Source organism: Lampetra fluviatilis, chromosome 4, assembly GCF_964198595.1.
Source record: "Lampetra fluviatilis chromosome 4, kcLamFluv1.1, whole genome shotgun sequence".
NCBI lineage: Eukaryota > Metazoa > Chordata > Hyperoartia > Petromyzontiformes > Petromyzontidae > Lampetra > Lampetra fluviatilis.
The window spans coordinates 5,000,595-5,014,428 of NC_136278.1; the positions used below are offsets into that span (position 1 = coordinate 5,000,595).

At 42.6% G+C, this 13,834-nt stretch overlaps 1 protein-coding gene across 1 annotated transcript in view; it reads right to left on the minus strand.

Annotated features, from left to right (window-relative positions):
• The window catches only part of LOC144931506 (dedicator of cytokinesis protein 1-like), a 211,717-nt gene that overhangs the window by 175,802 nt on the left and 22,081 nt on the right, over positions 1 to 13,834 (minus strand). The window contains exons 18-22 of the mRNA XM_078855434.1: positions 13,514 to 13,688; positions 12,037 to 12,134; positions 11,583 to 11,672; positions 7,845 to 7,945; positions 672 to 806 (exon numbers count right to left, since the gene is read on the minus strand). Coding sequence (XP_078711560.1) covers positions 672 to 806; positions 7,845 to 7,945; positions 11,583 to 11,672; positions 12,037 to 12,134; positions 13,514 to 13,688 — 599 coding nt within the window. The remainder of the gene's footprint in view (positions 1 to 671; positions 807 to 7,844; positions 7,946 to 11,582; positions 11,673 to 12,036; positions 12,135 to 13,513; positions 13,689 to 13,834) is intronic.

Sequence of the window (13,834 nt, forward strand, 5' to 3'; positions counted from 1 at the left end):
ATAAAATAATTCTCACGACGTTTCGGCCACAACGCAAGCAGCCGTCTTCAGGTGAAGAATGAAACACTGCCAAGCTTGGAGCGTATATATAAGCTGGGTTGGAGGTGGAAGAAGCTTTGTCAAACCCATCTGTGCAAACCTTTGTACATTTTCCCCTCATATCCAATGCGGGATTTATCCAGGTACCCCAGGTTACTCCCACATAAAGCAAAATAAAAAATATGCTTAAAACGATCCTGGCCAAACATCCCAATGGAAGATCCTCTTGAATACAAATCTCAAGACTCGGTGGGAACATGAGGTGTTGTAGCCTTTGGCTGTGAAGCAACCAGGAGATCGCAGCACAAATATGGATTCCTGAATGTGTAACTGTGCAGAGCTTTGAGTGTTATGTCCTCATATTGTGTGGGGTTTTCCCTGAGTACTCCAGCTTCCTCCCACGTAAAGCCAAATGATAATTTTTGGAATTGGCCAAACATCCGAAAGCAGGACCCTGCTGAAAAAAAGTATTGAGACTGTTGCCTTTCTAACAAAGAAAATTTATTTTTGTTATGATCATTCTATATTATTGAAAAATAACACGTATAATATAATCAGTTTACAGGTTAGTGAAAAGTGGGAGCAGTTTCTATTTGATTTGTTAGGGTTGCACAGCTGCCCTACCAACTTACTGCCCAAAGAGAATCCTGGACGCAACAATGAACTTGAAAACATACTCCAAGGCCTTCATGATTTTCAAAAGGTGGTCTCCGTTTTCCATGGTGGTACCGTCAGTGATCTTTCTCTTCAAGACTTTTGTGAGCTTCCTGCAAGAGTCAAATGAACACGTGTGAATGTTAATTTTGGTGGTGTTAAGAGGGCGAAATCCACTTTGAAACAGGCTCACCGTATTTGATTCTCCCCCAGAGTGCATATCAGCAGCTCAGTCATATATTAACCCAGTCATGTGAATCCCTCTTTGCCATTTAGACCATTAACCTAAAGTAAAACTTCGGATAGAGTTTGTATGTATTCTAAGTAATGAATATGTACATGCACAATTCATGTGGCGTAGGCATTTGAACAAATTCATCTATCAAATATTATACACCTAGTAGGTAATGCTATTTTTCACCATTATACTCACACAAGTAAAATAATATAAACTAAATGGTAGAAATGTGTGAAAGCAAAGCTACAGCCCTGCAATTGCTTGATCAAAAAGGGCCTCCATTAGATGCAGCTGTAGAGAGCATCCTCAACGGGGTAGTTGGCCTACTCTTCCACACTGGCCAGACGTCTTGACAGGAGTGGGAGCATACCCACCCTTTAACCCACTGCACACGGCCTGCCGATCGATGAACTGAGATGAAGGCATATATTGTGATGGGACGTAACCAGTGTACAAGAACATCGTGGCAGATTGCCAGTGGCATGATGTTGCTTGTGTAAGTACAGTGGAGTTGGCAATACAGAGGTCACTGGTTCGTTCTTCAGGCACGGCAGTTGAAACAATGGGCAGGTTTCTTAATCTCCCTTGACTCTGACCACCATACATGTGTAAATGGGTATATTATAGGCAGGCTGAGAGGAACAGACATTGCACACGTGTAGACGTCAAAAAGCACCGTGTTGGAAAGTTTAGGACACAATGACAGCAACATTCAACAATAAATATAACGGAGCCTTCACATCTTCTTGGTTCTTTCGGTAAAGTCACGTAGAAGGGAAGTAATAAAATAATAAAAATAAAACATAATAAAATAATTCTCACGACGTTTCGGCCACAACGCAAGCAGCCGTCCTCAGGTGTCGCCTCGACAGACCTGGTTTTCACCTGAGGACGGCTGCTTGCGTTGTGGCCGAAACGTCGTGAGAATTATTTTTTTATGTTTTATTTTTATTATTTTATTACTTCCCTTCTACGTGACTTTACCGAAAGAACCAAGAAGATGAATCCCTGCAGTCACGAAAGCTTTAAATCGGAGCCTTCGCAGTCAATTCCCTGATGTATCTAACAGAAGACCATAGCATTATTCATTACGGGTAACAGTTTTTGCTTTCGGGCATGTTGGAAGATGTCAATTCCATCAGGACAACATCAATAATTTGGCAAACGAGTAGTTTGAGGATTTAAAATATAATCTTCAGGTGATCACAGTTTAAGGTATCTGCAACGGTCTCTTAAAATATTAAACTCAGCTGCTCTTGTGCAACATTAATCATGTACCTCGACAACTCTGGGAGGTTTGAGGATTTCACGGGCAGATGGAACTCCTTGAGAAGTTTAAAACAAAGTTGATGCTATGGACGTTATGCTGTGTGGCTGGAACTGAGAGTATCAGGCTCGTATTTGAAAGAGATCAGACAGCTTTGGCATTAAACTTTCAGAAACTTCCTTCCATGTTGCCACGTACAGTATTTGGATGTCACACTCGCTTGGTGTGTCAGCGAGGAATATGAAGGGATTTTTTTTTTCCTTTGGGGATTAAGATGCCTCTACATTCTATGCAAAACACCTTTTGTAGCTTTTAGTCAACCCCCGGTCAAGTTCATTGTATTTTGGCACTTGACAGTTTCATAACTAACCTGACACAGTGAATCATCTTCTTAGGTTTTTTCGGTAAAGTCACGTAGAAAGTAAAATAAAATAAAAACAAAAATCACGACGTTTCGGAGGCAACACAAGTCTCCGTCATCAGGTGGGACCGTCACAGCCAGATTAGCTGTATCAAGTGAGGAAGGCCAGCGTCTCGAGAAGCTGTGACTTCTTGTCTCTTTGTCTGTTAAAAACTCTAACAGATAGGTGGAATTCCTCCCCGTAGAGGGCATTAATTCTAGATTTGAAGCTTTCGTGACTGCAAGGAATCATCTTCTTAGGTTTTTTCGGTAAAGTCACGTAGAAAGTAAAATAAAATAAAAACAAAAATCACGACGTTTCGGAGGCAACACAAGTCTCCGTCATCAGGTGGGACCGTCACAGCCAGATTAGCTGTATCAAGTGAGGAAGGCCAGCGTCTCGAGAAGCTGTGACTTCTTGTCTCTTTGTCTGTTAAAAACTCTAACAGATAGGTGGAATTCCTCCCCGTAGAGGGCATTAATTCTAGATTTGAAGCTTTCGTGACTGCAAGGAATCATCTTCTTAGGTTTTTTCGGTAAAGTCACGTAGAAAGTAAAATAAAATAAAAACAAAAATCACGACGTTTCGGAGGCAACACAAGTCTCCGTCATCAGGTGGGACCGTCACAGCCAGATTAGCTGTATCAAGTGAGGAAGGCCAGCGTCTCGAGAAGCTGTGACTTCTTGTCTCTTTGTCTGTTAAAAACTCTAACAGATAGGTGGAATTCCTCCCCGTAGAGGGCATTAATTCTAGATTTGAAGCTTTCGTGACTGCAAGGAATCATCTTCTTAGGTTTTTTCGGTAAAGTCACGTAGAAAGTAAAATAAAATAAAAACAAAAATCACGACGTTTCGGAGGCAACACAAGTCTCCGTCATCAGGTGGGACCGTCACAGCCAGATTAGCTGTATCAAGTGAGGAAGGCCAGCGTCTCGAGAAGCTGTGACTTCTTGTCTCTTTGTCTGTTAAAAACTCTAACAGATAGGTGGAATTCCTCCCCGTAGAGGGCATTAATTCTAGATTTGAAGCTTTCGTGACTGCAAGGAATCATCTTCTTAGGTTTTTTCGGTAAAGTCACGTAGAAAGTAAAATAAAATAAAAACAAAAATCACGACGTTTCGGAGGCAACACAAGTCTCCGTCATCAGGTGGGACCGTCACAGCCAGATTAGCTGTATCAAGTGAGGAAGGCCAGCGTCTCGAGAAGCTGTGACTTCTTGTCTCTTTGTCTGTTAAAAACTCTAACAGATAGGTGGAATTCCTCCCCGTAGAGGGCATTAATTCTAGATTTGAAGCTTTCGTGACTGCAAGGAATCATCTTCTTAGGTTTTTTCGGTAAAGTCACGTAGAAAGTAAAATAAAATAAAAACAAAAATCACGACGTTTCGGAGGCAACACAAGTCTCCGTCATCAGGTGGGACCGTCACAGCCAGATTAGCTGTATCAAGTGAGGAAGGCCAGCGTCTCGAGAAGCTGTGACTTCTTGTCTCTTTGTCTGTTAAAAACTCTAACAGATAGGTGGAATTCCTCCCCGTAGAGGGCATTAATTCTAGATTTGAAGCTTTCGTGACTGCAAGGAATCATCTTCTTAGGTTTTTTCGGTAAAGTCACGTAGAAAGTAAAATAAAATAAAAACAAAAATCACGACGTTTCGGAGGCAACACAAGTCTCCGTCATCAGGTGGGACCGTCACAGCCAGATTAGCTGTATCAAGTGAGGAAGGCCAGCGTCTCGAGAAGCTGTGACTTCTTGTCTCTTTGTCTGTTAAAAACTCTAACAGATAGGTGGAATTCCTCCCCGTAGAGGGCATTAATTCTAGATTTGAAGCTTTCGTGACTGCAAGGAATCATCTTCTTAGGTTTTTTCGGTAAAGTCACGTAGAAAGTAAAATAAAATAAAAACAAAAATCACGACGTTTCGGAGGCAACACAAGTCTCCGTCATCAGGTGGGACCGTCACAGCCAGATTAGCTGTATCAAGTGAGGAAGGCCAGCGTCTCGAGAAGCTGTGACTTCTTGTCTCTTTGTCTGTTAAAAACTCTAACAGATAGGTGGAATTCCTCCCCGTAGAGGGCATTAATTCTAGATTTGAAGCTTTCGTGACTGCAAGGAATCATCTTCTTAGGTTTTTTCGGTAAAGTCACGTAGAAAGTAAAATAAAATAAAAACAAAAATCACGACGTTTCGGAGGCAACACAAGTCTCCGTCATCAGGTGGGACCGTCACAGCCAGATTAGCTGTATCAAGTGAGGAAGGCCAGCGTCTCGATAAGCTGTGACTTCTTGTCTCTTTGTCTGTTAAAAACTCTAACAGATAGGTGGAATTCCTCCCCGTAGAGGGCATTAATTCTAGATTTGAAGCTTTCGTGACTGCAAGGAATCATCTTCTTAGGTTTTTTCGGTAAAGTCACGTAGAAAGTAAAATAAAATAAAAACAAAAATCACGACGTTTCGGAGGCAACACAAGTCTCCGTCATCAGGTGGGACCGTCACAGCCAGATTAGCTGTATCAAGTGAGGAAGGCCAGCGTCTCGAGAAGCTGTGACTTCTTGTCTCTTTGTCTGTTAAAAACTCTAACAGATAGGTGGAATTCCTCCCCGTAGAGGGCATTAATTCTAGATTTGAAGCTTTCGTGACTGCAAGGAATCATCTTCTTAGGTTTTTTCGGTAAAGTCACGTAGAAAGTAAAATAAGTGAATCAATTATAATTGAGTGTGTTGAGGATAATGTTTCTCGGAATGTAAGCTGAAATGAAGCAGCACGAACACGTCTTCGCTTAGGAGATGATGATGATGTCGCATAGTGAAGGGGCATTTCCTTCTCTGCAGATGAAAGTGCCTACCCATATCATTACATTGCCTTCACGGAAGAGCAATGTAAACGCGAAGATTCTGATCCACTGTAACATAATGCCATGGTCTCCACAGGATTAATACAAAAATTGAAAACACAACATCCACATATACTTTTTTTTTACATTACAAAGCTCAAAATATAGCATTGATGCTTTTAAAAGATTAATTTGTGCATGTCTAAAGTAATGCAAAACTGATCAAACGGGCAATTTAAATAAACTTGCATATGAAAACATAACCTTTTTTTTTCAGTCTCAATGCATAAACCAGTCTCTTGGCACATTATACATCAAACGCAAAAACGAACTTGATTATGTTTCTTTCTCAGCTGAAACAAACATTGACCACTGTACAACGATTCATCGTGGGGTTGGAGAGATGGCGCAGTGGTTATCGTACTGCGCTTTGAACCCAACGACCCGCGTTTGATTCTCGGCTAAAACTACCTGGCACAGAGAGACCTTCATCCAGAAGTGGATTGACAAAAGGCAAAACGGTGTTGTTATTATTATTATAATAACCCATTATAATATTCATACTATCAATGGGGAATTCGGACAGCGCTGTTTCAATCGCACAGCACGGAAGTTAAAACATCGCTGCATCCAGCAGGGAGATCGGTATACCACAGTTCGTTCATTGGCACGTCGCGTGTGATGGGTGTAGAGTGTCGGTAAAACTGTCTCCCCACGATGTTTGGCCAAATCATGCATCGAACATCAATGCACTTTGGCAGGAAGCATATCACTGCGTTTTGCAGGACATTAAGTGCACTTTTCAGTGTATTTGCGGGCATCAGAGCCCAAACACCCATATGTAACGTGTCCCGGCTATCACTGTGTTCGAGCAGAATATCCATAAAGTTCAAGAGTATGTAAGTTTACATTTAAAAGATAATAACAGCAGAAAAAATGCTTTTGCACATTAATTCAGTGTTTAACACTTCACATATTGGGAATTATATTTGCCTAAATGTTTAAAAAGTATTAGGGTACCGTCAACTGAGACTTCTTAGCCCATGGCATTTTAAATCATGACATACACACAAGCCATGTAATGATCCACCCACATCCCAACCCAGTGATTAGATGGATTAGCCTAAAGGTACCATTTGCATGCACACAGAGTTGCATATAATTTGCATATAATTTGCATAAATAATACACAATCAGTTCTAAGCCGCACAGTTGGAAGCATCTATTGTGAATGTCAGACTCGATTGTAATTGACAAATTCATAAAAAAATTGCATGCCTAAATATAAAAGTCGACTTTGAAAATTAACTCTGAGTGCTTCCCACATTTCAGGAACACTTTAATGGAAAGATAAATGGCTTCAAAGTGTCACCACGGACTTGCACTTGGCTTCAATTCTTAACATTAGCTGGGAGCTGTCCAGGGCTGAGCTCCAGAAATACTCCCACCAATGTGCAGGCAGAGGGGGGGGGGGTTGTCGCAGGATCCAAAATATTCCACGAGAAATTAAGTCCTCGATGTGCATCAGGCAAAGGACTGAGGTGTGCTGTTGCTTTCATTGCTTTATGAGCAACACGTACGGGTCCCGTCATTGATGCGTGACCACATGGACTACTCACAGACACACTAAAGAACATTTCGATTTAAAGCTTTCGTGACTGCAGGGATTCATCTTCTTGGTTCTTTCGGTAAAGTCACGTAGAAGGGAAATAATAAAATAATAAAAATAAAACATAATAATTCTCACGACGTTTCGGCCACAACGCAAATTATTTTGTCAAGGCGCTCTTCCCCCTCCAACCCAGCTTAAATATATACGCTGCCAAGCCTGGTGGTGTTCATTCAGACGCTGTCTTTCCGACAGACCTGTTCTTCACCTGAGGACAGCTGCATGCGTTGTGGCCGAAACGTCGTGAGAATTATTTTATAATGTTTATTTTTATTATTTTATTATTTCCCTTCTACGTGACTTTACCGAAAGAACCAAGAAGACTAAATAACATGTTTGTGTCAACACTTCTGCAATTCTTGTCCAGAAACAAAACTGGCGGTGATAAAAGTCAGTGCACAATCACAAAATAACAAAAACTCAACACATCCATCAATAACATTAACATTGCCTTTAATATGTATAATGGGTGATGTTTCTGGAGATAGCCCTGCTTCATAAACTGCAGTGAGAGATCTCACTGCTATTTGCCCACTGCCCTACGAGAAAAAAAATTGTATAAAAGGTGAAGTTTTGAACAATTCCCAAAACTTTTGCTTTTATACGTATATATATCAACACATATATTTTTACCCCCCTTTGAGGGCAGCATTATATTGATGAACTGTGTTGCGTTTCTTGGCAATTGTTGGAAGCAAATTCGGGTCCATCTGTTCAATGTTTTGAGTAGTCGGGGGAGTACACACTTACTCGTACGCCAGGGTAGCACTGAAGTGTTGTCTGATGTACGCCTCCAGCACTGGGTTAAAGTGTTGGAACTTCCTGTCTGCGATGAGCCCAATAATGAAAATCTGCAAGGAGAAATTACAACAGTTAAAGGGAAGCGCTGGTACACACCGATTATAAGGCTGTCACTGTGAAGCTGGGCTGGTGGGTGCTGATTTATTTCCAAATTATCTCGCATCTAAATGGTTTGCATAATACATGAGCAATATCACTGTTATGTTTCTGTATTTTATTGGCAAATACATACATTAAATGACTTTGCACTAGATTGCAAAAGGCTATTTGTAAAGGGGGAAACGCTAATTTAATAAATAGCCTACAGGTTCAATGGCCTAGGCTATCACTTGTACACTCGTTTCAATGCTTAATCTCGCGTATTGTTTAATTGCAGGCCGTTGGCATATTGATGTTTGCGTTTATTGAAAATCATCACTTTCTAACAATATTAAAGCCAAATATTTTACAAACACAAGAGGTCTTCCAGCAATCACATTTTTCTTCTGTCACGTGTGTTTTTAAGGAATATTTTCTATTTAGAACACACGGTTGCTTGCCCAGATGGCAAATTAATTGTGCGGTGAGGAACAAAGAGCTATCACGATTTTAAATAAGAGGGCAAAAAAACGTATATATGTCACAAACAATAATTTCCCTCATTGTTTACCAGAAGTGACTGCGTTAAGGACGAGGCTGTCACGCCAAGTATTCTAAATGTTATCGGGCACTGACATGAACACAACTGACATGAGCTACTCGTACTTTGTAAACATCGAATTCTTACCTTAAAAGATTACATATCCAGCACGGGATATTCAACCCTGGGTCAAATTATAATCATGACCATGAATACTGCACAAACGTAAATAGAAAGCACACACCTATACGTCCAATGCCAGACAATTACCAATTAACGCCATCTGTGAAATATTAAAGCACTTGAGGTGGATTATAAAATGTTTCACTTGTTAATCTTAGGAAAGGGTAATGAGGCTCCATCCGTTAAAATGCTAAACTGACGTTAATAATGTGTTCCCTGTAGGAAAGCACGAGTAACAGTCGTATCGCGCAGCTGCAGGGCAGCCATGTATACATAAACGCAGGCGACAGTTGTTAGTGAATGCAGTTTGGTTTTGATCTTCGCTGCTAGCATGACCACAGTGAAGGATTTGTGGTAAACAGAGCGATTTATCAAGAAGCGTTGAGGCAAAAAATGGAGCAGATGGACCGTTTCTAACAAGAGCCACTGCAGAGGTGAAACAAGGTTGCAGGAGAAGAATCCTTGCGCCAGGTGAAAAAAAATTCGATATGTTACCACATTGGGAAGAGACTAATGAATCACCTCTGGGTACTGGGGAGCACAGAAGCAAGTGGCAGCTAAAAACGTATTTGCATTTGCTAATTTAAATTGTGAAGCAGTGTAGAATGTTTAGTTACGCACTATAATGCTATTGAAGCCTTTATACTGGTAGGAATGTCCTGGTTACACCAGCCTACAGGGGATTATTGTGTCCGTCCGTCGTGCAGGGAGGGGCTGGGTGGGGAGGGGCTGGGTGGGGAGGGGAGGGTGGGGAGGGGCTGGGTGGGGAGGGGCTGGGTGGGGAGGGTGGGGCTGGGTGGGGAGGGGAGGGTGAGGAGGGGCTGGGTGTGGAGGGTGGGGAGGGGCTGGTTGGGGAGGGTGGGGTGGGGCTGGGTGGGGAGGCTGGGGCTGGGTGGGGGGTGGGAGGGGTGGGGCTGGGTGGGGAGGGGCTGGTCACCCCGTGGTGCCCTTATAAAACTCAACGTTTAACCTACTCACGCCGGCTTGTGCCCACCCTCACAGTCGGCCATATTTGCGGAATACACCACGCCACCGTTGACCCTGGCCATTGACCGAGCAACCCAACGTTCCTACCAGCTCCCTCCGCAGGAATGTGTTTTAACCAAGATAAGAAATCAAACGATTGAGACGCATATGAAACAACATTGCATCTTTTGCAAGTGAAACCTGGGTTAAAACCCAGTGCTAAATAAATGTATAGCATTTGAGCACAGGACTGCGAGACTGACAAGTATTTATATTTAAGAAGAAGCTACAACAATATGATTAAAATGGGATTATTGTTATTGCACAAGTTAATATTTTTTAAAACTATACGATCGTAAAGTATCACTATTATCCCCTCATATGTTTTTTCTCCAAACAGCACGTGGCAGGCTTGAAAAACTATTCCAATAGAACCAAGATATGATATATATGGTAATAGTCTACTTGCAGCTAGTGCATTGATGTGTTATCAGTTCCCCCATGAATGCGATCTGTTATTATTTAAATTCTCACCACTCTGAGCAGCGGGCACTACATCCAATGTTTCCGTTTTTTTTATATTGCCAGTAGTAATCTATCTATATATATAAAAAAGGGAAATTTGTGAATATGTGTGTCTGTTCGAAATGTTTAGCATACTTCCCAACATGCAACCAACTTGAAATTTGGCATGTGGGTAGCTTCCAGACTGTACACAATGCTAAAAGTATAAAAATGTACTTTTATATTTTGAGGGGGGCGGGCGAAATAATGGATATAATGCACGGCAAGTGAGCGGTGACGTCACATCTGTGATGTCACCCGCATGCGGCAGCGTCACGCAGTGTGCCTGCTGACGTCACGCATCCCCCCCCACCACCCTCCGCGTATTAATCCAAGACAAGAATCCAAGTCTCGGGCGAGGCTGGGTAGTAAAGCTAGTTGCTTCTATAAATTAGAGAAGGAAAAAGGCTGTTAGAAGACCAACAATTATAAATGTTACGATGGTGTGGCTTATATGCAGTACAGTGAGATCCTCGAAATATATAAAAGTCAAATATTGTGTGTGGGTTTGTGGCGGGGTTTGTGTGTGGGTTTGTGTGTGTTCGCGTGCTTGGCTCTCCAACGGTGGGGTTTACGTAAAATAAAAATAGCCAGGTACCACGCCGTAAGCCCCGCCGTGAGCAAGCGCTATTCCTTTTTCACATCCGTCAACTTTTAATTAGTTTAATTAGCGATTTTGTGCGATTTTTGTGTGCTATCTCTTTATTTATTTATGACGCGTGCACGACCATACCAACTCACGCGCCTTTGGTGGGGGGGACGGCCCATGCCAAGTCGCACGCCTTCGGTGGGAGTAGGGGGACATTTTCTTTTGCGTTAAAAATGCTATAAAATACACTAAACACTGAGCTTAAATCTTCACTGTGTGATGCCCCCCCCCACCCCGATGCGTGCAGTTACTACTATATACAGTCGCTAGATGCTACCACTATAGGCCGTAGATATTACTGCAAAGCGGCCGGGGAGATCGTGGCTGGGGGGGTCAGGGGTAGCAGCCCAGCCCCAGCCTGCCAAGGTGCCAATCTAGGCGAGGCCGGAGGTTCTGCACGGGACTAGGCCTCACCACGCCACTTTCAGGTGAGTACTTTGTGCTATAGAGTCGATACATACTGCTATAGAGTCATAATGTACTACTGTAGTGATAGTAGGTACCACCACAGTCGGTATGCACTGCTGTAATCATAGCAGGTACCACCACAGTCAGTACGCACTGCTGTTAGATTTTTAAGAGTAGTTTTGAAATATTTTCAAGACCCGGGGCACCGTGGGGTGCTTCCCGCTAGTGTCTTATAAGAAGGGAAATATCGATCCTGAGTGTTACAAGGGAGGTAATTTCAATGACTAGAATTTCTTACCAGTGCATCGAACACAAGCTCATCGTACTTGTCACTTTCAGAATTCTCCATGGTGATGTTGAACAGGGCATCAAGAGTGTCTTGCAGAAACTGTAAAAAACACATATATGTTGAAAAACAATGCATTTGCATTTACATTACATGCTTCTGTGATGTGACCGTTGGCATACTGGATGTAAAATACATCAGTGGCAAGCAATATCTTAACCAGTCCTGTGTACCCCAATTCACCAACCAGCATTGAGCAGTGTGGTGAATAATGGACCCAACAACAGTCATGATTTACATACTGTAGCATGTGGAGGCCTTCATCCAGCAGTCCATTAGCACAGAGCACTAAATGAAAGTTAACATTCGACATTACATATGTATTCAACCATTGTGCGGGAAATCATTCGATGCAGTTACATACCAAATCTTTATCACCTGATACAAGAAACGTCAATTACGTTACCTTTACAACTTCTTCTCCATCCACATTCATGAGCTTCTTCAGATTCTTCTCCAGCTCGGCAGGGTTGGAGCGCCATTTCAATAGGCCCAAGAGATCAACTACAGCGTCGTCGGTCAACACAAAGTGGAGGAGACACTCAGAACAGTCCATTTTATTTTTTATTGTTCCTGTAAGCGAACCAGCCAGGTGGCTCAGCGATAGAGTGAGCGGCTCACAATCAGAAGGTTGCGAGTTCAATTCCTCGATGGCGATTAGACTCAGCACATTAATACAATATCTACTACTTTGTGAGTAAGTCACTAGTGGTTGTCCTATCGAAAGACTTTCTCCCACCACAGGAATGTGGAATTTAGACCACGTTCAAGGATGTAAATCGCATATGAGTACCGCCTCAATGCTCATTTGAGCAAGAACTCACTTTTGAAATCACATCCCCATGCAATTTGTTAAATAACTCAGCCAAGATTTCAAAAACATATTTTTCCCCCGTTGCTTTGTTCGCGGCTGTGCTGCATTCGGTCCTCAAGAAGCTCCCAGCACGTGCAGAGAAACGTCAGACGTCGTGCCGACAAAACGCACGGCACGAAGCAAAAACAAACACATCAGAGTTCATATTGTTGATTTGAAGTTTTCGTGACTGCAGGGATCCATACTCTTTGATTCTTTCGGTAAAGTCACGTAGGTATAAAATAAAATAAATCACGACGTTTCGGGCGCAACACAAGTGCCCGTCATCAGGTTGGACAACCACAGCAATTGTTTCTTACTGTGGTTGACCCATATGATGACAGGCACTTGTGTTGCGCCCGAAACGTCATGATTTTATTTATTTTATTTTATACCTACGTGACTTCACCGAAAGAACCAAAGAGTATAGTTCACATTGTTACAGACGCAACATGTACCCCGTGGCTCACTTTGGTCTCAGGTTTGCTCAGGTTTGCTCAGTAGTACACTGGCACAGACAAAAGATTGCAGGTGGCAGAGCAATCAGTTTTAGAGCTGCAAAGCTGTGCCCACCATCTGTGAGGGAAGCACCCTCCCCTGTTTGTTTATTAAGCAAGATTAAATCCATAGTGCATTTATATAACTTAGCCTTTTCACTTGAAGTGAATATGCTGCATTTCTTTTATTATTTCTTCCCAGTTGTTTTACACACTACCGCATATAATCTGATACGTACGAATGTACGCGTCATGATCAGCTGTTGCTTTTTTCTGTTTTTAAAGTCGGCATATTTATAGACAAACTATCAATGCTTTAAAAAATAATTTGCCATTTTTAACGAGAATGAATCAACGTATGTTCCATATTTAATTTCAAGCTCCTTTGCCCGCCATTGCTGCTATATTTTTGCACGTTACGTTTCTGCGCGGCGCTTCACGGCGGCTGTAGCGCATAAGTCGCTCTGCATTAAACAAACAAAAACATTCAATCGTAGGGCCATTGGTTTTCGCACGCGGAGTTTGGCCCTCACAGTTCTGGGTGAGCTTGGTGGAGCAAACAAGCGTGGAGATGAGAAAGCGGTCCTTGCTGCTGAGCGACAGGCCGGTGCCGGAGCAGGCCTTGCTGGCAACGTTGTCCTCCACCTGCATACGCGTGGAATGCAGCTCCTGGTACGCGCTCACCTCCTCCATCTTCCGGCTGTCACCCTGCATCCACAGTCCCCCAGGGGGCACAAATACGGCGGCAAATTGCAGATGTGACGTTTTCCCGGTCTCTGGGCAACTCCGTCCATCCATTTCCATCCTGATCCTAAGCTTGAATTCTTCATTTCACTGAGTGACCTTCTCTAACC